We start from the raw sequence: 23,033 nt of genomic DNA on the forward strand, positions 1-23,033 counted from the left end.
GCTGCTGAAAACTTGTTATTTACTCCTCATTCACAAAGCGAACTGTGCTTTCCCAAACAACCCAGGACAATGATAACTATGAGCAAACCCCAGCTGCAGTGTTTCTCCATACAGCCCATGTAAAACAGATTTCCTTGCTTTGTTATAGAGACTACATAATATATGACAATGAAACATTTGTATTTAATTTAAAATCAATGGTAAAGTGGCGCATATGTCATTTCCGAGTTGTTGGCTGGGCTTGCTATGTTGAACCTTGTAAAATCAGCAATAAGCATTCACATGTCTACCATCAGAACCACGACATCTTCCATTACAATCAATCCTTAAATGATGCTGTGCTTTATCAAATTAGTCTACAGTCAGACCTTGGATTGGCTGCTCTCCTCCAGTGTTGCTGATTCTCAGAGATGGTACCAGTCTTTCACATCCTCAGTGATTCTACAATGTTTCCCAAAGATGAAGGCGAAACGCTGGTAGATGGGAAGGCTGCCATCAATAAAATAAATCACCAGATGATTTATCCACTCACATTTCTAGGAGATATTCCACATGTTTTTTTTATGAACAGAGAGAGCACTGCCCTGTGAACAGAAGTAAATTAAAATTTCTTCTTTTGCTGTGTTGGCTAGCTGCACTTCCTCACTTGTTTATTTTTGTTCTTTTTGGTCTGCACCCTCCCATGTGCAAAGTAGAAATTAGGAGATCTCACACTCAGTAAGACTGGTAATGAGAGCACTAGTATTGGCACGAATAAAACCTGCAGTATACTGACTTGTCCACTGCGCAGTTTTCATCCTTCCAATTTCCTGCTTTTATCCACTGTAAAATAAAATGATGTAAAGGGCTGATGAAACTTTAATTAATAGGACCATCAATGTGCAAAACAAATAAATCATTTTCCAGGTGTCCAAACCAGGCTTTCCCTTCTCTCTCTCTTTTTTTTTTTTGTTTTTATAAATAATTTATAAATCTTCCTGTAAGAGACTAAATACAAAACCAACCAAACAAAACCAACTTCAAAAGAACGTTCTAAGATATTATTAAAGCCACTTTTTGTCCTTCCGTACAAAGTACACTGTAAAGAGATATTCTCCCCCTTTCAGTTCTGGCCGGATTCGGCAGTGACGGCCGGGACCACTTTTTGCTTCCGTACAAAGTACACTGTAAAGAGATATTCTCCCCCTTTCAGTTCTGGCCGGATTCGCGGCCGGGATGCTGCGTGATCCACCAGCTCCGGGCAAGCTCCTGTGGGCAGCCGCCTGGCCGCCCTGGGAAGATGCGTCATCCTACCTTTTGGCTTTTAGCAGTCATGCGAGCTGCTCGGAGGAGTCTAGGTGGTCAGGGATAGGCAAGCCAGTTATAATGGTCAAACACTTATTCCACACAGTGAACGTGGGGCACACCGGCTGCCCAAATGTAATGTCAAAAGTGTAAAGGTGTAGGGAGTTCAAAGCATCGTAAAAAGCAAGGGAACCGTTGTCATAGTCCAGCAAAATCCCGACCCGCCGGAGATGAGGCGCTGGCTCGATGGGGATTTCTTTGCTGTTGTGCCGCACCACCCACGTGTTATTGCAGCGGCACAGCACCCAGGAGGCAGAATTCTTGCCGATCCACTCGTGCTTTGGCGCTGACTTGTAGGAAATACCAATGGCATACCTGGAAAACAAAAAAACAACTCAAGGAAACAAATGCTTCCTGCCACGTTTGTCTCTCAGTGACGTCAAACTCCAGAGGACTCACTGGAATGCCCCGGCCTCTTACTTCTGCTGGTTAAGTTCTAATTAAGTGATGTTTCACCGCAGTATCTGCACAGGCTTAATTAATGTTTTTCCCCATTTCTCTTAGGGGTCTGAGAGGTCAGGGAAACTTTATTGTCCCTCATATTGTTTGTAGTTTGGCTGCTATGGTAATTTGTTGGAGCACTCGCCTCTGGTATTCAAAAGGAAGATTGTTGAGTACTCAGCAACTCAGAGTTTAAATCACTGGGCCTCAAACTTCCACTTCCAAACAGATGAATACAGAGGAATTCATTGATTTTAAAATACACTGCTATCTGTCAGCTAATCTGATCTCTCCTTGCTCCTTTAATATATGGCCCAGAAGAAGGAATGCAAGAGTAAACATCAAAGGACACATTAAAAAAAACATTTTTGCCATTCCCAAATATGTTTTGCCAGATGTTGGTGTGGTTTTTAGATTCAAATGAGCATTTTTGAGAGTGGGTTTTGGGCCAAGTGAAGCAATTGAAGGTGAAGACATTTGCTCTGCAAACCATAATTTATGGCAAGATGTGCAGGGTAAAAGGATTGTGAAAATGTTCTCATTAATGGACACCGGGGGCAAATACCTGATTTCTCATATATAACAGAAATGTAAAAGTTCCTCACGTTCTAGAGACACTGCAGTATTTGTTGGGCTTTCAACCAACAGAGATTAATGTGCCATAAGTTACTCTATTTCCATTCCTTAGCGTTGGCACAGGTAAACAGCATTTTTCTTGTTTGAGACAGTGGGCATACCCGAAGACCTTACTGATTTTTCCACTCCATTAACCTCCATCATGACTGCTGCCTTTGAATCCCAAAGGATGACATCTCTTCCACTGACTAAAGGGCCCCTGAAATCCACCCCTGTATGACACAGAGGATCATTGAGGAGCGGAGGAATGCAATCCTCCATTTCCTGCCCCTTGCTTCGTACCCTGGGGCACAGACCTACAGCTCTGCTGCTCCGCGCCCCCTCCCCAGAAGCAAATCTGACCTCCACCCCTGTGAAACTGGATCATCAGATTGTCCTCATACTTATTTTTTTTTTCTTACTGAAGGACGCTAAGATCTTTCACATCTAGTAAAGAAATGATCACACTTACAAAGTTCGCTCTATTGTATAAACAAGATGAAACTTTCTAAGCTCTCCAATTCACTAAAATCTTAAAACGTACTGTATGTGGGTTCAAAAACCAACCATCCCCGGACATGGAGTAAAAGTCCTGTGAAGGCCGCTAAATATAAAGATGCTCTATCTGGCAGATTTAGTTCCAGAGTCCAAAAGTGCTGAAGACTGGGAAAATAGTCTGACAAACTATGTGAAAGTATATGCTTGTCCTGCTCCTGTACTGTTCCCCATGCCTCTGCTACTGGTCTCTATCAGAGAAACCGTGCCAGGACCTGCACGGTGTGAACTAGTTATTCTTTTCACATATATTTTTATATACATACCACGTACTCCCGCTTATGACCACTTCCCAGTAATGCCGCCCGCTGTCAATGAACACATTGCCAGCTACTCCGTAGCTCCCCTGGCTCGTGAATCGCTCTGGTGTGTGACTCTTTTTGGAGGATGTTTCATCACGTTCCACCGTCAAGTTATCATGAGACACTTTCAATTTTCTATGAGCAGATTTGGGGTCCAGTTTAAATGGCTGACCTAGAGAGGCAGAGACAAAGATGGCAGAAGAATGGTTTGGCTTTGATTTTGAAAAGGAGAGTGGATTAGCGAGCCTCTAAGAAGCCTGCAAGATTACAGAACCATATTAATATCCTCCTCTGAAGCGTTCTCGAGGTAGACTAACTTATTCTGCTCCCTGCAATAGCTAGTTTGCATTGTCAGTTTACTGTCACTCTCATTGTGCACTAACTTCCCCGTGTCGATAATCCCTGAAAAGAGCCCTGCATAATCATCATGCCCATTATCTCTGACCTAGAGGTAACCCGAATACTCTAATTCTTGCACGTAATTGAAACCAATATACATGCTAATAAAGGTCTGAGGGTTGCTTTTTTCACAGCATATTAGATTTAGAATAAGTTACATTCTATTAATTCTCTAGGGATAAAGCTCCATAACAACATCTTCATCGTTTCTACAAAAAAGTATGATTTCAAATCCCACAAAACGAGTTTGAAAAGAAGAAGAAGCACTAGCCTTGTCTGTTCGTTCACTCACAGCTTTATTTATAACAAGCACAGTCAACAATTCAGGATCGCTTTGGAAGGATGCCCATGTGGTGCTGGATACTGTGCATTAAAAAGAAGGAAGTGAACTGTAACTTGGTCCAAATAATATGGTGTAAAAACATTACTGAGGCTGTTGCTCTTGGCAAGTATCTTCGGCTGTAGCACAAGGTTTGTAGACAATAACAGGAAGCTTTTTGGTAAACCAAACCCTGTAGATATATAAAGCCCGCCACAATTCTGACAGGCTTGCTCATTGTGTCAAAAAGCAGAACGATCATTTACCTCCACCAGGAGACAACTAGGAAACTATGACTCCATGAGTGGTCCAGCAAAGCCCTTTTCCCTTCTGACTGTCTTTCATATCAAGGGGAAAAAAAGTGTAAGCGGAAGGTTTGATGACATGAACAGAAAACAGAAATGAGCGCTCTCATGAGGCCTGTGTCAGGCATTGACACACGTACATCAAATAAGATGTAAATTGTTCAGAGTTTATGAAGGAACAGTTAAGCATTTCTCATGCAGTAAACCTGAAAGCATTAATGTGGGGGGTAAGAAGAAATTAAGTCCATCTGAACAGTGACAGTCAATATGTGTTGGTTCAGATCTCTAGCCACTCTGAAAATACAGACATTTAAAATGGGAGATGATTAAGGCAATACTAATTCTCAATTAACATTATTAGAGATGGGTCAGGAATGAGATAAGGAGTACTTTTAGCTTTAGAGTTATCATCTACTTTCATAATATGTATTTACTTATGGATTATGATCAAGTATAAAATGAACCCATTGGAAAGTATTTGGGGCACATTTTACCTGCTTTTTCTTACCGCCCGGTAGCAGTAAAATACCTACAGCCTGGCTCTCTAACTGGTTAGCAGCCTTTGTGTTGCTGAAGCGGTATCTGAAGGATGTCTTTCTCCGTACTGAAGCGTATCTGGTCACATAATTTCTCACAGTCACCTGAGAGATTGCTTTTGTGCCACACTGGGTCACAAAGAGACAAAAGGATAAAAGATTGCCATTTCCAAACGGGTCCTCTGGTTATGCATTTGCTTGTAGGTTACCAGGTTTAACAATAAGCAGATTCTTGGTAGCAGATGTGGGGTTTGTATGAGCAGCTTTTACGCAGAAATGCAAGCCAGGTTAATAGCAGAAAGGGGAAAATGAGAAACGTGTACGTGCCATTCCCTGCAGCCTCCTTCTTGCAACATTCAGTATCGCCCCTCTTCGGGCACCCTCCCCTACAATAAGCAGGTTTCAGAGGGTGCACAAATCCCAGTGTTCCCTATCCAGTGCTCAGAGCTGCCTGTGATGACTACATGACTGAGGGACTGGCTGGGACACAAGAAGAAACAGGCTGAAAACCAGTCTTAAAATTGCTATACTACATCTGCTAATAATTTGTGTAACCATTGTTTTTTTGAAGTGGGATCTCTGACTACTCTACCACCTTGTTGAACTCCATAAAAAACTGAGGGGATGGAGCTAAGAAAGTTTTCTAGTGTCCTAAGAAAGGGATCATTTTGGAGGATAAAATTAAACTAGCAATTATCTTATGAAAATTATACAAAAATAAAATGTTTTATTGCAAACATAAGAAAAGGTTTTGCTTTGTAGAGGAAAAAGAATAGAGAGGACATTAAAACAAAACCACAAAAGAGTATTTTTCAATCATTTCACATGTGATGGCTCTGTTCCTAAATGATATTTCCAGTGACCAAACCTCAGATACATCTCTCAAAAAAAAAGTAATTTCTGCCCTACTGAAGACTCTGGCAGTCTTGAATTGAGTTAAATAAGTGGCTTTCTTTGTGGGAAGCACTTTAAACAGGTAAAGCTGCTCTGCGCTCTTGTATCTTCCAAAGATCAAACCTAAAAAGGAAGGCAAGAAAGGAGAAGAATGCGTGCGTGCCGGATCTCACGTTACTCACTGTTTGTCTTGAGCTTGCCAGGCTCGCTGCTTCTGCTGCCCGCCTGATTAATGGCCTTAACAATGAAGATGTACTTAGTGCCACTCTGTAACCCGTGCACTGTGTAGTGGTTCTGTTTGATATTGGGAACAATCATCCAGCTGTCGGCTGAGTTGCATAAACCTGCAATTTCAAACAAAGCACAATAGTTATAACTGACTAAACGCTTTGTAACAGAGGAACATTTAGAGCACTCCTGAGCACCCAACAACCGATATGAATTTTGCTTCTGTACCTTTTAAAGTGGTGTTACATTTACCGAGTCGCTACTTAATTCCACTAACTCATTTCGTCAGCCCTCAGCCAAGGTACCTTTTAAGTTCTTGCGATGTGAACTCAACCATAAAAAATGGACATTTAAGAAACGACTCAGTGGAGGCATGAGCAGTCTGAGTTTTTTCATATCCCAGCACAAGGAATTCTTTATTGCTTAAGAACTAGAGGATTATGGAGATCCCATCAATCTCCTGTTTGGATTAATGAACTCAGTTTAAGCCTCAGAAAACTAACATAAGCAGTAAAGCTAGGAGGGCTGGGGAGGCACCTTTGCTGACAGTCCCCAGGTATGCATTCTTCAGGACCTGAAGCAAATCATGGGAGGCCAAACAGGGTAGAGCGCGGGCGCTTTGGCTCTTACACTCCAGACTTTGTCAGGATGTAATCTAAGCCAGTAAATTTAATGGATGCAACTTTTTGATTTATGTCCTCATGGTTAGATGTCAGCTGGGGAAGAGCTGGATTATTTTCCAGTTACAAACATTTTTGGGTACGTTTGATGCCTACCACAGAAGTATAATATGTAGGAAGTAAGTAAAGTAAGTGAGGAGCAATATCATCTGCAAAACAGGAAAATACTCCATTGAGATGACCTTATTTATCTACATAAATTTTTCCTACTGTGATATAACTGCAATGGCAGTCGATCACCCATATTACTTACTGCATGTTTTGAACAGCTCCTGGCCTAATGGATCCCCAGAGTCTGATAGCTCTCTTATTATAAATGTTTACATAAATAACAAATTTAACATTCATGAAGTGCATATATTTTCACAACCTTTTATATAGCTATACAGCTAGAAAAAGATAAATGCAGATGGAAGTGTATGCATGCATGTGCATATGTAAGACTGGAAAACTTAAAAGAAAAATGCTTGACTGGATTAGGAACCTGACAGACTTCTTGGACTCTGCCTTTACTGGGCCTAGAACATGTTATGAAAGCTACTGTGTTATTAAAAAACAGCTTTCAGCTTTTAACTCTTGTTTTACCAGCAAACCAGTAAGTACTAGCGAAGAGAATCTTTTAGAAGTCAGTAGTAATTTCAGCTCTACAAATTAGGCAACACAAAACCTTTATGTAAAGTAAAAATTAAAAGGCTACTGGACACAAAACTTGAAATAAAAAGACCTGTGATACAAGTTTACAGACTCATACACAATTCATAACCATACTGGGATATTACTTCCTAATTTGGGATATGCTTTTCACAACAAAAGATCATTAGAAACAGAACTCATACCCCAAATTTCAACCTAAGAATTATGTAGCTTTTGTCTCAAAGGTCTCTTATGTTACCTAGCATGCTTGAGAGGCAGGCAGCTATTCATCCTGCTGTGCAAATGGGTAACTGAGGCACAGTTTCAGGTGGGATTCCTATCACCTTGTCACCTAATGAAGAGCTGCAATGCCTAACATATTTTTCCTGGACTCTGGGGAGAGGTAGAAATCAGCGACTAGTTTCTATCACTTCTCCAGGTGTGAACATCCTACCACAAGTGCCTCTCCTTTCTTGCCCACAGAGGCAGCCTAGGTGACCAGCATAGGTAAGATCTCTAACCAGGTATCTGAAATGAGGTGAGATGAACCCCTCCCACCACCCTGATTTGAAGTCTGGAAGTCTAAGCCTGTGGCTGAACTCACATGTGGGTTGTGGCCTTTGGACCATGATTTACCAGAATGAGAACATTTCTTTGTTGCAGTTTCCTGGTGTAAAGTGGGAAAAAAGAATTCTAGGATGTTCCTTATGCTTCAACCAGTGAGCATCCTGACCACATGTAGCCTCCCTAAATATCAGCTACAAGGGATTCAAACAGTTTGCTACATGTGGATAGAAGCAGCAAAGAAAAGCAACCTTGCGGCACTGTTTTTCTCAAGACTATTGAAAAACTAGATCATATAGAACCATCATCTGTCTACCTCCTGAAAAAAAAGAACCCAGTGTTATACACCATGAAAACCCCAGTTGTACCTAGCACCTGTAGTAAACTGCTTATAGCAACATCAGTCCACATCTTGTTTCACTGAACCATACCTACTGAATGATACTTATTTTTTTAGTCTGGGTGTGAATGGGTTTCCTAAGAGGAAGAAAGGAAAAAAAAGCAGCAGTTTTCTGGCATAAAATATTTCACTGAATGCTCAGAGGAATCCTCATCTTTTCCCACTAAAAATTTGCCACAGGTATTAGAGTGAAGGCACAATTGTTCTGTAGCTGAACTACCACATGGATTTTGCATTGAGACCATCGCTTACCTGGCTCATAGGTGCTATTGCAAAATAAGTGTTAAGCTAAAATAAAACAAAATGAAGCACTGGATTGAGAGGGAGTCCAGGATGACCAAGGAATCCCTAACTCAGATGCCTCTGATGGGGTATCAAATAACATATGACAGTAAGCGGTATGAATCCAGACAGGAGTCCTGGAAGTGTCTTCTCCTTCCACAACCATGCTTCAGAAGAAAAGGTCTATGGTATACACAGGCCATATATAAATAAACCCTTATTCAGACACAGAAGTGCTCAGATTTTTGCTAAATGATCTGAAAACTAGATTTGTATCAGTCACTACAACTCTCTAAAGGGCACATTTTTCAGGCTTGCATTACACTTTTTATGTTACCCTCCAGAGGCTGATCGCTCCTTAACAAAGTATAAAACTTGGATCTAACATATGAAGGACTGTACAGGTACAGATGCATTGCTATGAGTCTTCTCTCCAGTCTATCCTCTCCTCCTGTGTATATGGATTTATACATACCCAATACGCACTAGTCTGTAAAATATTCACACAAGGTAAACTATTACATAATTAAATAATCTAGTTAATGCTCAATTTAGATTTCTGTGTACAGAAGTCAGAGCCACAATAATTTTAGGTATTGCTATATCTTGGCTTCTGCTGCTGGGGCTAATGGCAAAACACTTGCAGGCAGGTGTAGATTCATCCCACCTGACCTTGAACAAAGAGCAGAGTTCCTGAGTTAGGACCTTACCTACCCTAAACTCTCTGCACGGTCAATAGAGAGAGTTGGGAACTCTCCGTTTGACCTGACTCATGACCTAGGGGAAGGCTCTATCCTCTTTGATGACACAAGACACCTTGGGTTTCTTTTCCTTGTCCTTCCAGTCTTAGGCATCCCAGACTACCGGCGTACAATAAATGTTGGATGTGCAGTGACTGACTCGGTTACTTTGCTCGACAAACCTTGCTGTCCCAACAAGCCCGGCTCTTGCCTATGCTCAGTGATGTGCCCATGAGCTTCCTGACTGTGAGGTATTTGATAACAGGCTTTAAATAGAACTTTCATTCAAAAATCTTGGGAATGAAGTTTTGATGGTGTCAAACTACAAGTCCAAAATCCTTCAAAACAGAGAATAGTAACTAGTGTCAGCCACATTAAGCTTTTAGGTATAAAAGAATATTTTGACACCGCATCAAAAGAATTTGTCTCCAGTTATGCCCTGTCAGGACAGCCTTTCTTCTCTGAATACAAAAGGAGATGATTAAGAAAGTTCAGGGAAATGACCAAGCAGCCTGGTAACGTGGGCATCCGGGGGTAGCGTTTGCCCTCTCAGCTCCCTGCCGGTGGCAGCAGGTTAAGTGGAAAAGCACACATCTTCTCCTCACTGGCACAGCAGCAGGAGCTAAGGGTCTCCTATTGTACCCACTCCTAACCCGGGCTACATTCAGGTTTCTTGTTTCAAAAACCCAGGGCTTTTTACAGAGTAATGCAGGTGGTAAAACAATGTATTTTAAAACTGTAGCCTACAAAAATGTAGAGAATTTAAATTACATCCTGGAATGGTGCAGTGAGCACAGTGATGTCCGTACAGGATGTGTGAGTTTTCAAAACAAGTTTCTCAGAGTCTGGAGGTAATAATTTGTACAGCTATTTCCCTGGTGTTGGCTGTTGATGCACTTTAAAAAACAGATGGGAAAAATCCCAAGGTGTAAATCCTCCTAAAATTTACAGTGTTAGATTTTAATAAAATGTATCTTCTTGAAAACTGGAAAAGGAGCACAAAAGTCATGGGAAGGTTATTTAATCTCTTGAGTATTTTAATTATTTTAAAATGCTTTATTTAAATAAATTATTACAAATTCAAATTGGTAGAACAAATACAGTAGGTGAAGGTAACAGATAGCTCTCCACCCCCACTTTGCCTTCCCATGTGGAAGAAAATAATATATGCAGGATTTCTGCAAAACACATTGCTTTTTTTTTAAGAAAAACACTCTTTTTGTACTCTTCAAGAGGCAGAAGTTTCCTTGATTTTATCGCAAACTTGCTTTTGTGCCATTAAAACATACTCACTAAAATCCTCAGTAGCAATCTGAAGATTGCAAGGAAACTGTTTTTAATAAATTAAAGCTTCCAGAAACAGACAAAAGCTAGAATATTCAAAAATTAATTGGTGAATCATAAAATCACTGTTTTTCATGGAAGCTTGGGCTCCTAGTTGTCTTAGATCCTTCAACAAAATTTTATCCTATCTTATAGGAAGAGTAACCATGTAATACTGGGAAGGTTCTGACAGTACACTGTATCTTAATACAGTGAATTTTAGTATTTAGCTGATGAAACTAACTAACCTAAATTCCATTTACCAGGAAAGAGAGAATTATTTACTGCAAGAGGCGGAAGTTTCCTTGATTTTATCGCAAACTTGCTTTTGTGCCATTAAAACATACTCACTAAAATCCTCAGTAGCAATCTGAAGATTGCAAGGAAACTGTTTTTAATAAATTAAAGCTTCCAGAAACAGACAAAAGCTAGAATATTCAAAAATTAATTGGTGAATCATAAAATCACTGTTTTTCATGGAAGCTTGGGCTCCTAGTTGTCTTAGATCCTTCAACAAAATTTTATCCTATCTTATAGGAAGAGTAACCATGTAATACTGGGAAGGTTCTGACAGTACACTGTATCTTAATACAGTGAATTTTAGTATTTAGCTGATGAAACTAACTAACCTAAATTCCATTTACCAGGAAAGAGAGAATTATTTACTGCTTTTTGTCTTGAAGAGAGAGATGTGTTTTTCATGAAAACACCTTGTATTGCAGCTAGTAAAAAGCTGGGTGTTTAAATTTTAACCTTCCTGAAGCACACTAAAGCAATTCCATGATGTTAAAAAAATGCATACTCAATAAATACTTGAAAATTTATTGAAATGCGATAATGAAATTATAATGCATGTTAGCTAGCTAGTGACAAAGTCATTTTAAAAGCCTTTACAATATTCAGATTGCAGGTGATTAGCTGCCTCTCAGAAATGCAAATGTGCGAATGGTGTAACTCTGAGAACAACTGCTTTAGTAAAAGCCTGCTTAATTTGAACTTCTGTATTGCTCTTAGGCACAGAACAGGGCTGCCAAGCATTTAATAGCCAAGCATTTTGGCCACATTTGGAAATAATCCTTCCTGTATGAAACAGGATTCAAAATGAAATACTCTATTTGGACCTTCTCCATCAAATGTTAACTCTCCAATTTTTCAGTTAATAAAAAAGAATATAGTTGATTACGTTGGATAGAAAATACACTAGAAAAACATATCATTGCTTGTTTTTGTTACTGAATTCTTAGCAATCTCTGAATGATATATGCCTCTGGTAGGGGAAATGTACCAAGGAGTGGAAAGTGCAGTCAGTCTGGCTATGTGGTTTTAAGAAACGGATTCCAAAAGAAAAGCCTCCATTAGCACGGTAGGTGGGTATGTATGCAAAGTGATTCCTATTGTCACCGGGGAAAAAAGCTTGTTGGTTTAATGCAGTACTTTAGCTACTCCCTCGTGACTAATTCATAGCTACAAAAACACAGAACTGAAGACAATCTATGAACCTGTTTACATTATCTGCTACAGGCAACACACAATACCAATGGAAACTTTTTGGGATATGACAGGGAAATTAAAAAAAATAATATGTGCAACAGCATGCAAATGCCATAAATAGAAAGAAATTTGTGCTAATCCAAAATCTATTCCATTAAAACAGGATTTAAAAAAAAAAATCACCTAGCTTCATTTCATCAAAACATGAAGGCTGCAGTGCAGCGCCTGCTAACGCCGCTTACAGTGAGAAAATAGCGCTCTCTGTTCAACCACACTGCTAAGGTACACTCCGATATCACAGGGACAATCTTGGAAAGTCATTTATAAAAGTTGGGATATTAGACCCTTCTGCAGGACAAAGAATATAATCCAACAAAGTGAAGAAACATCCAAGCAGTGTTCTGAGTAAAATCAGGATGTTAATGGGCAAATCTCCAGTACCAGTGGAAGCTGGAATGAACTGGGAGAGTCCCATGTGTTAGAAACCCGGGCAGATCTGCAGCAGCTAGATTTGGTGGGAACATCTCCATTGGAGGTGTTCAAGTCTACATTAAATAACGAGATTAAAAAGAAGCTTTACAACATTTAGAAAACCCTTCCACATATACTTACATGTGCATGCATTTAATGTGGGTTAACACTATAGCTTTCAATTAAATTGAAACTAACAGCCAGGATTTTTGTGTAAGACCTAGCTGCATTAAAAAAAAAAAAGGGCCAGTTCTTTAATTTCTTTCTACTGTCATTTGAAGTCTTCAGAGCATTTTGTAAACAAAGTTTCTTACAGTGTTAATTTGTTTTCTCTTCAAACTTTTAATGACACCATTTTTGCAAAGTGATAAAATGAAAGTTCAGACTGCACACTGAGCACTTCATGCTATACCCAAAAATTATCATATTGAATCTCTGAGAGTAGGCTAATTGATACATGTTTTGCAGATCAAAGCTTTCACCTCCACAGGGGAAACCTACAATACAACCTAAAAATGAAATACCTTGTTATTTATTCACTAGTAAGCAAAGAGTAAAACCCCACATCACAAAGGTGTGGAAATGGCACACCTTTCTGCTGCCGTGTTCACACGTAATGCCAATAACTGACTTGCATAAAGTCTTCTAGTATAAAGCCATAGATAAAAATGGGTTAGAAAACAAGCAATGAACTGTGTTATCTTTAAATCTTATCTGCTTAGTAGTGATTAATCAGGGAAGCTTTTCCTTCCTTATCTACCTTGCTCCAATTTGTTCCAAATTACTATTAGACCTTTTTGTTATCCAGCTTGCTCAGATGTAGGAGCATGTGTTGAAGGTTACTTGGTCTTTCCAGAAGTCTTAAATTTTCCAGTGTGTTGTCCAAAATTAGGCTGTTTAGCGAAATACTAAATGGAGGTTTTGGCAAAACACTCATCAAATTTTCAATAGTCCACCTTATGTTTTAGTCAATCCTGAATACCATAATATAGTCACAGTATGCTACTTAAAAATGGTGTTAACAAGCCAGCACATGAATCCTCAGATATCCTTTCAGATGGCTTGGAAAACTACCTCCAGTTTAGTGATGGAGAAAATGAGGTGTGCACAGCAACAGAGGAGTCAGTGCAGGAGTTTGGCTCAGTACTGAAACTTGGCATAGACCACACCATTTTTCCACTGACATAAAGCATGTAAACATGTCCAAAGCACTGACTTTCATCAAAGTATCTCAACAAATCTTGTAAGAAGAAAAACACTTCTGCGCTGGGTCAGAGCTAAGCCTATCCAGCTCAGTGCGTGCCCGGGGTATCTGATGGTGCACAAAAGCAAGGGCGTAGGAAGGTGTTAAGGAACAGGGAAAGCACACAGCGGTCATTTCTCACCACGCTCTCCCAGGCCTCAACAGCTTACAGCTCTGGGACTTCCTGAGCCAGGAGGAAGTCTCTGCACCTCATTGTTCTCAGTGGATTTTTCTTGCATGATCAAGAACTCAAAAACACAACAACCCTCTGTGGCAATGAGTTCCTAATTTAAATACATGTTGCCTGAACAAACTCCACCTTTTGATTGATTTGGTTCATTTCAGAATCCTTGTTTCATAAAGCAAGTACATGTCAGCTAGTGGTATTCCCGTTAAACACACGGGGAACAGGAAGAAGTTAAATGACTTCTCCAAATTCATAGTCAATGATCACTATGCACTGAACCCAGAAGTGTTGACTTCCTGGCCAAAGATTAGACAACACTGTTTTCTCGGAGGAATAGTTATTTAACAACAAAACAATCCAAGGAATAATCAGTAAGTTTGTTCATTAAGGAAAGTCACAGATTCAAAACAGAGAGTGTATTTAATAAAAAATGTGCTACAATACAAAATATAAAGCAATGATTGTTAATGTCATTGTAAGTCGAACAAAGTTACCACATTAATTGTTGTTCCACTGATGTTTGCTGCCTTATCTTTCAGTATACTAACTGAGACCTATGCTTTGTAGCCTTGAAGACAGTAAAAATCAGAGGGAAGGACTTAATCTGTATTTCTGACAAAGGTCCAGTTGTCCAGGGTATCTAAATGGCAACGGGGCTGCAGTTCTAACTAACGACCCGTTCAACACAGGCTCCCAAGTGCCTGACTAGCCCAGACAATGAAACTGAGGTCTTTGTCCCTGCTACATCTGCAACAAGGGACCTAGGACGCAAGAGACGAGCCCTGTTAACATAGCCAATACTTGTGCCTTTGGGAATATGTGCTGGTTTTAGTCTTCGAAAGCTCCCACTACATGGCACTCCCAGAAAAGACACAGGAAATTTTAACTGAATTAATTCTGAATTTTAAAACCTTTTGAAATCATTATTGGTTTGGATTTAAAATTTTGGCTTTAAATCTTCCTAGAAAATATTTTCCTACATTTATATTTAAAGACACTTGGTTTACAGAGAAACCATAAGGAAACAGAACTAGAAAAGAGGTGGTTTATACTTACTAACAACATTAGCTTGTCCGGTGAAGATGGTGTACTGCAGCTCGTAAGAGACCACACTGAACTCATCATCCGACGTCCAGTGGACAGTAATGGTATCATAAGAAGCTGTACAGAGCTCTTCTCGAATGGTGGGTGGGTTGGGAGCTGTGAGATACAACAGAGGAGGCTTACTGACACAATCAGTAAAATATTTCCCTTCTCACCTGAGATAGGGGATGCATCTGATGTATGAGTTTGTAGCTACACCATCCAACAGACTTTTCAACAACTTTTGGCTAATTCCAGTAGTAACTTTGATTATCAATAAATTGTTGCAAAGGTATTCTTACTATCAATATAACCACCTAGGAACTCCAGATTTGGAAAATATTTTTTATTAAAGTAGCTTTAGTTTCAGATGCCCTAGCAGAAGTGATGTGTTGGTGGTCATGTTAAACTGTGATTAAATAGGTACAATTGACATGTTACTTTTTCTAGGATTGTTTCTGACCATCACACCAAAATTATCAGTTTCATTGATGCATATATCAAGAGGGAGAGTCAACACTCTTCACTGTTGACTTGAAAGCAGTGTTTGCCTAGCCTATCTTACCAGAGGTTGGCACAAGTGGTATTTAAAAAATATAATTTTGGGGAAGCCTCCAAACACCCATGCTTTCATGCTCAATCTTCTCCTCTGTCCAAGTTCATTTTTATTTATTTCCTAGCTATCCTTCCTAATATAGATGCATATAATTTCTGTTGACCATACAACTCACTTTTTTTCAGCCTTATATAAAGAGTTCTTATAACATCATGACTGTATGACTATTACAACCTAATCTTTAATGTCACTGCTAATTAAATAATTCTAAAAGACAATCCAAACACTTTAATAAAAAGTTGTCCCTCTGTTTCTTTTTTTTTTAATCAACAAGCAAGATCTCTGTGTTGCAAGCTATACATTTTTCTCCCATATTAACACACAGGTTTGTTTTAAAGACCTGTTTAAAGAAGTGAAACTTGAAGCAAACTTCTTATGTCTAAATTTTCCTTGTTTGCATTCTTTACAAAGCCAAACAGCTAAATAAGAAACAAATGAGTCTTTCTTTGAAAGACTGGTGGGCCTTCCTGCATGCTTGTCTCAGTGGGAGCCTCATTCCTAATCATCTTCCCTACATGCCACCATCATGCAAAAAAACCCCAAACCCTTGTGCTTAATAGTGTTCCTCCCAGCTGTCACAGAGTGAGGCAGGAGGGCACTCAAGCTGAAACAACCACAATATGCCTGTATTAAAGGAAAAGGAAGGCAACTTTGAATGGTATTTTTGCTATCAGCTCTTTAACTTCTGTTAGCCACAAATAATGGCCTCGAAAAAAGTTCCTCTGAAGGAATTCCACTTTTACTTTTGCAACATCTTATTTTTATGAAACATCTATTTTACTTTCCATTAAGAATTTTTATAGTTCTTGTCCCCGGTTTACTGATGTATGTTCCCAAGGATTAAAGTGCAGACACATTTCCAAGCAGCCTCTTTCAACCAAGGGGCATAAGGAAACATTCAGATGTGTTTCATGAGATGACCATGATTTGTGATGCTCTAAATATTGTAGCACGGAAGCTTACCAATGCCTTTTTTTTTTTCCTCAGCAGAGGAACCCTTGGGACAGATGGATATTAATAGAGAGAGAAATGAACTAAAATAAGAACAGTCATCCAGGAGGGGAATATAAACAAAAGAAGGAGAAAAAACCCCTCAATCTTCTGGAAAGATTAGTGTTGCAGTTTAGAGGTTGTGTACTAACTGAGGCCAACTAACTGTTGTGAAAGCTATGCAGTACTGCGTTGGTCCTATCAGCTATGTTTCAAAAATGTATCCAGCAGAACAATCTACAGGAGCTATTTTTTTTTTCTAGCTGAGGCTTCATTTTCATATTTTGCCTTTCCTTCAAAGACAGAAAAAAATTTGAGAAAAATATTAATCACAAATATACCAGCGGATCCATTTTGCTACTATTCAACTAAAGTCTTCAGTCGTCTGCACCTAACAGAGCAAAACCTTTTACTTGAGAAATGTACCTGTTATTACTACAACACAGATAATAAATATTAATTTAATGGAAAGCAACAACTACTGAAGGTTTAATGAACTGTAAACCACATTTCAATAGCACCTAAGTGTCTTCAACTCCTTTGAAAATGACAGCCTAAGTTCACTCTTCATATGCACACCTGGCTGGCCTTATGGCTGGAGATTTACAGGCCTTCATATAATGAGCATGACAGAAAAAAGAGATTTGACCTAAGCAGGACATCTTTTCTCTTGCTCTCGTGATTAACCCACACCCACCTGAGACGATACTGCATGAAATTCAGCTCTTCAGCAACACTCATTTCATAAACCACTCAGAATAAAACAAAATATACCTGCTTCTCCTGCAGACAGACAGGGAAGTCTACATGCAAATGGTCTGTTACGACTTTCAAAATAATGTAGAAGTCTGACTGCCAAATTCATCATTCCATAGCACATGCTCCTTTGGAGAGTGTAAGTCCATAATGCAATTAAAGCGATTGACCTTCATCAGTTATCTTCATTATTACATTTGATAGTGTGTGATTTGCTTGTCACATTTACTAGTACTGCTATGGAGCTCAGGTGCCACAAGGAAAGCTCTACAGAGACTCCAGAGTGATCTCAAGACTGCACCAGCACCTTCCCCTCCGTGGCCTTGATGTGGGTGTGCTCCACCACTGCTCAGGAAGAGGAAGCCCGGCATGCTTCCAGCACAGCAGTGGAAGACATAAAGCCTCATATCCACCCTTCGGTGCTGTTTCCCCATGGACAAGCAGTGATTGCCCATGAGCCCTTCCAGTCCATTTCAGGGTGAGGACAGAGCACTGACTCGCACCGGTAACAAGACTGAAGTTTGACAGCTGATGCTGTTAATACCCTCAGCTATTGGCGGCCTCCTGCCTACAAACTGCCACCCAATATCAGGGAGAGCTAAAAAAATTTGAAGCAGCTCTTGAAAACCCCAAATTTACAGCCTTGAGCAGTGAGGGAAGCTGGAATCAGGGCCAGCAAACTTAGCAAGGTACAATGAAAGCTACAGTGGTTTAAGGAATTGCTTCCTAACATCTGTAGCTCTCCTTGGTCATGGGGTGGCAATCTCCATAGAGGACCAGGGCAAAGATCTGGGATTGGTAACTGCTTCAGTCGCGCTGACTTTCATCCATCTGCATTCATGAATCAACACTCTCTGACAAGGGTAAAAATCATTGCTGAAGGCTGTTTTAGTTAATTTGTGTGACTTCGACTCAAAACTGAGCAGGCACACTTAAACAGTTAGGAACCCCACCTGAAGTGCCTGAAAGGCAATAACTAATATTAGAAAAGCAGTTTCTTAAATTTGCTCCCAGAAGCAACTGACCTTGCGAGTATACCTACTCCCTTTCAACCAAGTTAGTCTAACCCACCTTCCATTCAACGTCATCTGTGTGGCTTTTGCTCTGAAGCAGACTGAAAGCATTCACATGGTCCAGACACCTGAGAGGCAGTTTAGGGAAACTGCCACCTCTTATTGATGAATCAGCATGAATGCAGTGGCTCCTGGGCGACTATTGAGACTATTTCGAAATCCTTTCAGCTTGAGGTCACAGAGATTGACTAAAACCACCTCAACTTTCTTTTGATTGCTCGGTCTCCAACTCCCTGCTGGCATGGGGTGATTGACTTTGTAAGGGTTCCTTACTGATTTTGATACTGAGTAAAAAACAAAGATCTAAGCCACCTCCTTGACTTAATGGTGCTAGAAATATTCACATTGCTGGTATGAACATGAAGGAGTTGAGGAAGCTGAACCTCTCTCAGCTGTTCATTACTGGCTCCATGGTGTATCATGACACTAGGCTGAACCAGCATGCAGAACTTGAAAGGCACAGTTACATCAGATGTGGATACAAATTTGATGTGTCATGTCATGCATGAGTTGGCATCAATAGCTCAGTCATACAACCATGTAGACGTAGTTTTGGTTAGACCAGAACTGTTTAAAAACAACAGAATGAGAAGAGATTACACCCAAAGCATGAGACTGAGCTGGCTAGAGGTGGTTTTTGATCTTTTAATACTGAAAGGGTTAAGAGGAAAGACAGGTTGTGAAGGGTTTCCAGAATGAAGTTGTTTTCATGTGAAAAAACTGCTGGTATATGCTAGGCAATGCATATTTCTTAGTACAGTCATAGCTAAAGTGATAGATGGAGAAAATGTATCATTGTTTCAGATGGGATTTCTGAAGCAGAGCAAATTGCAAGGTCAAATAATAGATGTTCCTGCAACTGATTTCAAAGTATTAAGACACAGAGCAAGTATTTTTGCTTCACCATGGATAAAAAAAGCCCTTATGTTAATAATATTGTGCAGAGAGTTTGCAAGTCATATGCATTGCCTGGATCTAGCAAGATACATGTTTAGAAAAAGATGAGTTCCAGATGAAGAGTTTGAGCAACTGGCAAGATAAGAAAGCTTTCAAAAGACATCAAGGCTATATATACAAAGGATAGAACAGTCAGAGGAAGATTAAGGGTATTGTTTTACTATACTGAGCTTGACATCTCAATGTCTGGCTGGCAACTTTCAGAGAAATATCAGAGATTTTCATTTGGATAGCAGAAGCTTTGGACAGACAGCTATGTAAATGATAAGCACAAACTAGTTAAATTTATATTTGGGAAAGAAATAGCCTAGGAAGAAAGAAAGATGCAAACTTCAATATGCCACATAGAAAACTGGGGTTGGGGAGATGGAGGATGAAGAAGATCTGACAAATAGTACACTGGGAAGAACCAAAGTAGAAGAAAATCTCCAGAAGATAACCAAGGTCAATTGCTTCGAAGGCAACTGACAGCAGACACAATGAAGCTGGAATTCAGGCTTTGACATTTTGTTCAGAAGCAGTACGGATGATCGACATAATATAGGCTTCTTCACTTGATTCACAACACAGATGTACCACTAGGACTTACAAATGGTCTTCATTTTACTTAACTGTGAAACATGATAAAAGTAAAGCCCAATCCACTCTGTCACACAGTTTTCAGTTTAAGATCTATGAAGAATCCATTCATCAATCTGAAAGGGGTAAAATAAAATAAATCTTCCTCTAGAGTTTCTGAACAACAATAGAGAATAATCAAGTGCATTTGACTCTTGGGACTATACATATACACATATATATTACATATATACATATATTTACATAAACATATTTTAACTGTCTGCATAGGTTGTATTTTATGCTCAGATAATTTGGACATGTGTTTTGGATTTTGCCATTGCAGCCATATGCTATTTATTAACGTGAAGAAAAAGAGTACAAAGACAGAGCCAGCTAAAGCTGTTCTTCACTGGGCATCAAGGGCAAGGATAAAAATGGTAGATTAGGAAAAAACAGCTAAACTGCTTGATACATTCGCAAGTTCCCTTAGACTGCATTGTGAGGAATTTTTCAAGACTGTGGATGAGGTAGGAAGAAGGCAGAGAAGGAGCTGTGTAAATGGCACAGCCAGCATGATGGACTGCAGAAAGGATCTTCATGGCATTGCACCCTGTAGCAAGACTACCCTTCATTTTGGTACAGTTACAACCTTTATTTTCTGCAGTGCACAGCAATTAGGCTGGTAATATTGACATGGGATGTGCAACGGGGAGAAGACCTGAGTGGTACAGGAGCAGACTGCTAGATGGAGTTCACCTCTCATAACTTTAAAGATGTAAACCACAATTATCTACATTTTAATGAGTCTCTCTAGCCTCTGTTTGGAGCCAGCTGGGAGAAATAGGCACCTCCAGAATGAAGTCAACTGACTGATATACATGCCTTAAAATGATGTGGTTATTCCTCTTCTTCAGCTACAAAGGAAGCTGAGGCTGATTATTTTACAGGTAGATTCCTAGGTTAGGGCAAATGAACCTGGCTTTTTCTTAATCCTTCCTTTCATTTCCTTGGCTTTTTATAATTTTGGGGTGAATACTCAACATGGTGGCAAAATTCCAGCAGACTTTGGGGAGAGGCAGACACCATAACATTTCACTGGTGCTGTATAAAAAGTTCAAGTGACTCTCACCACATTATTATTGTGTATTATTTACTTGAGTATGTGTTAAGCACTGATTGTATTCACCAGTTACACAGTGATACAGAAATTTCTTGCAGATAAAATCTCTCCTTCAGATACAGCAAGAACCCCACAGCTCTGTAACGCAAGGGTGGTGCTGCCCTGTGCATGCAGACAGCATTGCTCTTCCCAGTATTAATCTGTTCACTTACTCCCCTGCAGAAAAGCCAGAAACCAGCCCTCTGCATAGAAAAGATCCAGTGGTTGGCAATGAGGGGACTCGCGCTCTCACATTCTTCTGAAATAACATGGGTATATCTCCTGCAAACTGGGCTAAGAGAATGGGCCCAGGAAGTGTTTTTAAGTGCTTTTCTAACAGTGCTTTGTGACTTTCATTGCAAATTCTCGCTGTTAACAGCAGATGCTTAAAAGACCCTGCAAAATGAAAACCTACTCCATGCCTCTTCTGTTTTCAATTGAACTGGAATGAATTGTTCTAATTCTGGCATTGAAATCAAAACACCCTAAATTACAGTAATTTGTTTCTCTTTGTGAGTCATTATATACTCTGAGATCGCACATTACTCAGGCCTTCAGTACAGGCCTAATCCTGTGGGCTTCTTCAGGCCAAAGCTCTCCGTTAAGCGAGCTGGGGCTCTGCTCTGCAGAGAACCCATCCCACACCCTGGTGCAAAGCACACCGCGTGCTCTCTAGTCCCAGACACAGTGAGATCGTCCAGTTCTGTGATGGGGGAAATATACAGTATCACTGGCATGAGAAAACATCTTTCATTGCTGAGCTCTTGATGTTGATTGCTTGAACACCTTCTTGTTGCTCATGGGAAATCTGCCAGGCTGCAACCTGGCACAGCGAGCAGGCAGCCCCAAAGGAGAGGGTAACACGTGGAGCATCCGTCCCCTGGGAAATGGGATTTGGTCCCTGCTCTCCCTCCTCTGGCTGCTCCAGGCTGAGTTCCAGCTGTTCTTTCATTTCACTCTGCTGCGGTGTCTTTTAACCATTTCTCACTCCCACTTGCCCACACCCTGGTGGGGAGGAATGCAAGGACAGGAGGTAGCAAATGCATTCCAGTTGTCCTCTGTAGCACCTAATGCTTCCTGGGGCATTCTGGGGCTGCTAGGGGTAATATATTCAGGATTAAGAGGGAGAGTGTATTGGGTTTATATGGCAAGGTTTTGGCAGTGGTTGGGCTGCAGGGGTGAATTCTGTGAGAACAGACCAGGAGCTGACCCCATGTCAGACACAGCCAGTTCTAAGACAGACCCGCTGCTGCCCAAAGCTGAGCCCATCACTGATGCTGGTAGTGCCTCTGTGATAACATATTTAAGAAAGGGGGAAAAAAAGGCTGTGCAGCAGCTGGGAGAGAGAGGAGTGAGAAAATGTGAAAGAAACAGCCCTGCAGACACCAAGGTCAGTGAAGAAGGACGGGGAGGAGGTGTTCCAGGCACCGGAGCAGAGATTCCCCTGCAGCCTGTGGAGAAGACCATGGTGACGCAGGTTGTCCCCCTGCAGCCCATGGAGGACCACAGTGGAGCACATATCCACACTGCAGCCTGTGGAGGACCCACACTGGAGCAGGTGTATACGCCCTGAAGGAACCTGCAGCCTGCAGGGAGGAGCCTACACGGGAGCAAGTTTTCTGGCAGGAACCATGGCCCATGGGGGACCCACAATGGAGTAGTCCATTCTTGAAGGACTGTACCCTGTGGAAAGGACCCATGCTGGAGCAGTTCTTGGAGAACTGCAGCCTGTGGGAAGGACCCATGTTGGAGAAGTTTGTGAAGAACTGCATCCCGTGGGAGGGAGCCCACGCCCGAGCAGGGGAAGAGCGTGAGGAGGAAGAAGTGGAAGAGACGACGTGTGATGAACTGACCACAACCCCCGTTCCCTGTTGCCCTGTGCCATG

The 23,033-nt window shown here is 40.6% G+C and overlaps 1 protein-coding gene across 1 annotated transcript in view; it reads right to left on the reverse strand.

Annotated features, from left to right (window-relative positions):
- Positions 1-1,153: 1,153 nt before the first annotated feature.
- Positions 1,154-23,033, reverse strand: part of MID1 (midline 1) — a 112,281-nt gene continuing 90,401 nt past the window's right edge. The window contains exons 7-10 of the mRNA XM_009287839.2: positions 15,009-15,152; positions 5,893-6,054; positions 3,222-3,429; positions 1,154-1,659 (exon numbers count right to left, since the gene is read on the reverse strand). Of these exons, the coding sequence (XP_009286114.1) occupies positions 1,311-1,659; positions 3,222-3,429; positions 5,893-6,054; positions 15,009-15,152 (863 nt within the window). The 3' untranslated portion in view covers positions 1,154-1,310. The remainder of the gene's footprint in view (positions 1,660-3,221; positions 3,430-5,892; positions 6,055-15,008; positions 15,153-23,033) is intronic.

Source organism: Aptenodytes forsteri, unplaced genomic scaffold (assembly GCF_000699145.1).
Source record: "Aptenodytes forsteri isolate BGI_AS27 unplaced genomic scaffold, ASM69914v1 Scaffold200, whole genome shotgun sequence".
Lineage (NCBI taxonomy): Eukaryota > Metazoa > Chordata > Aves > Sphenisciformes > Spheniscidae > Aptenodytes > Aptenodytes forsteri.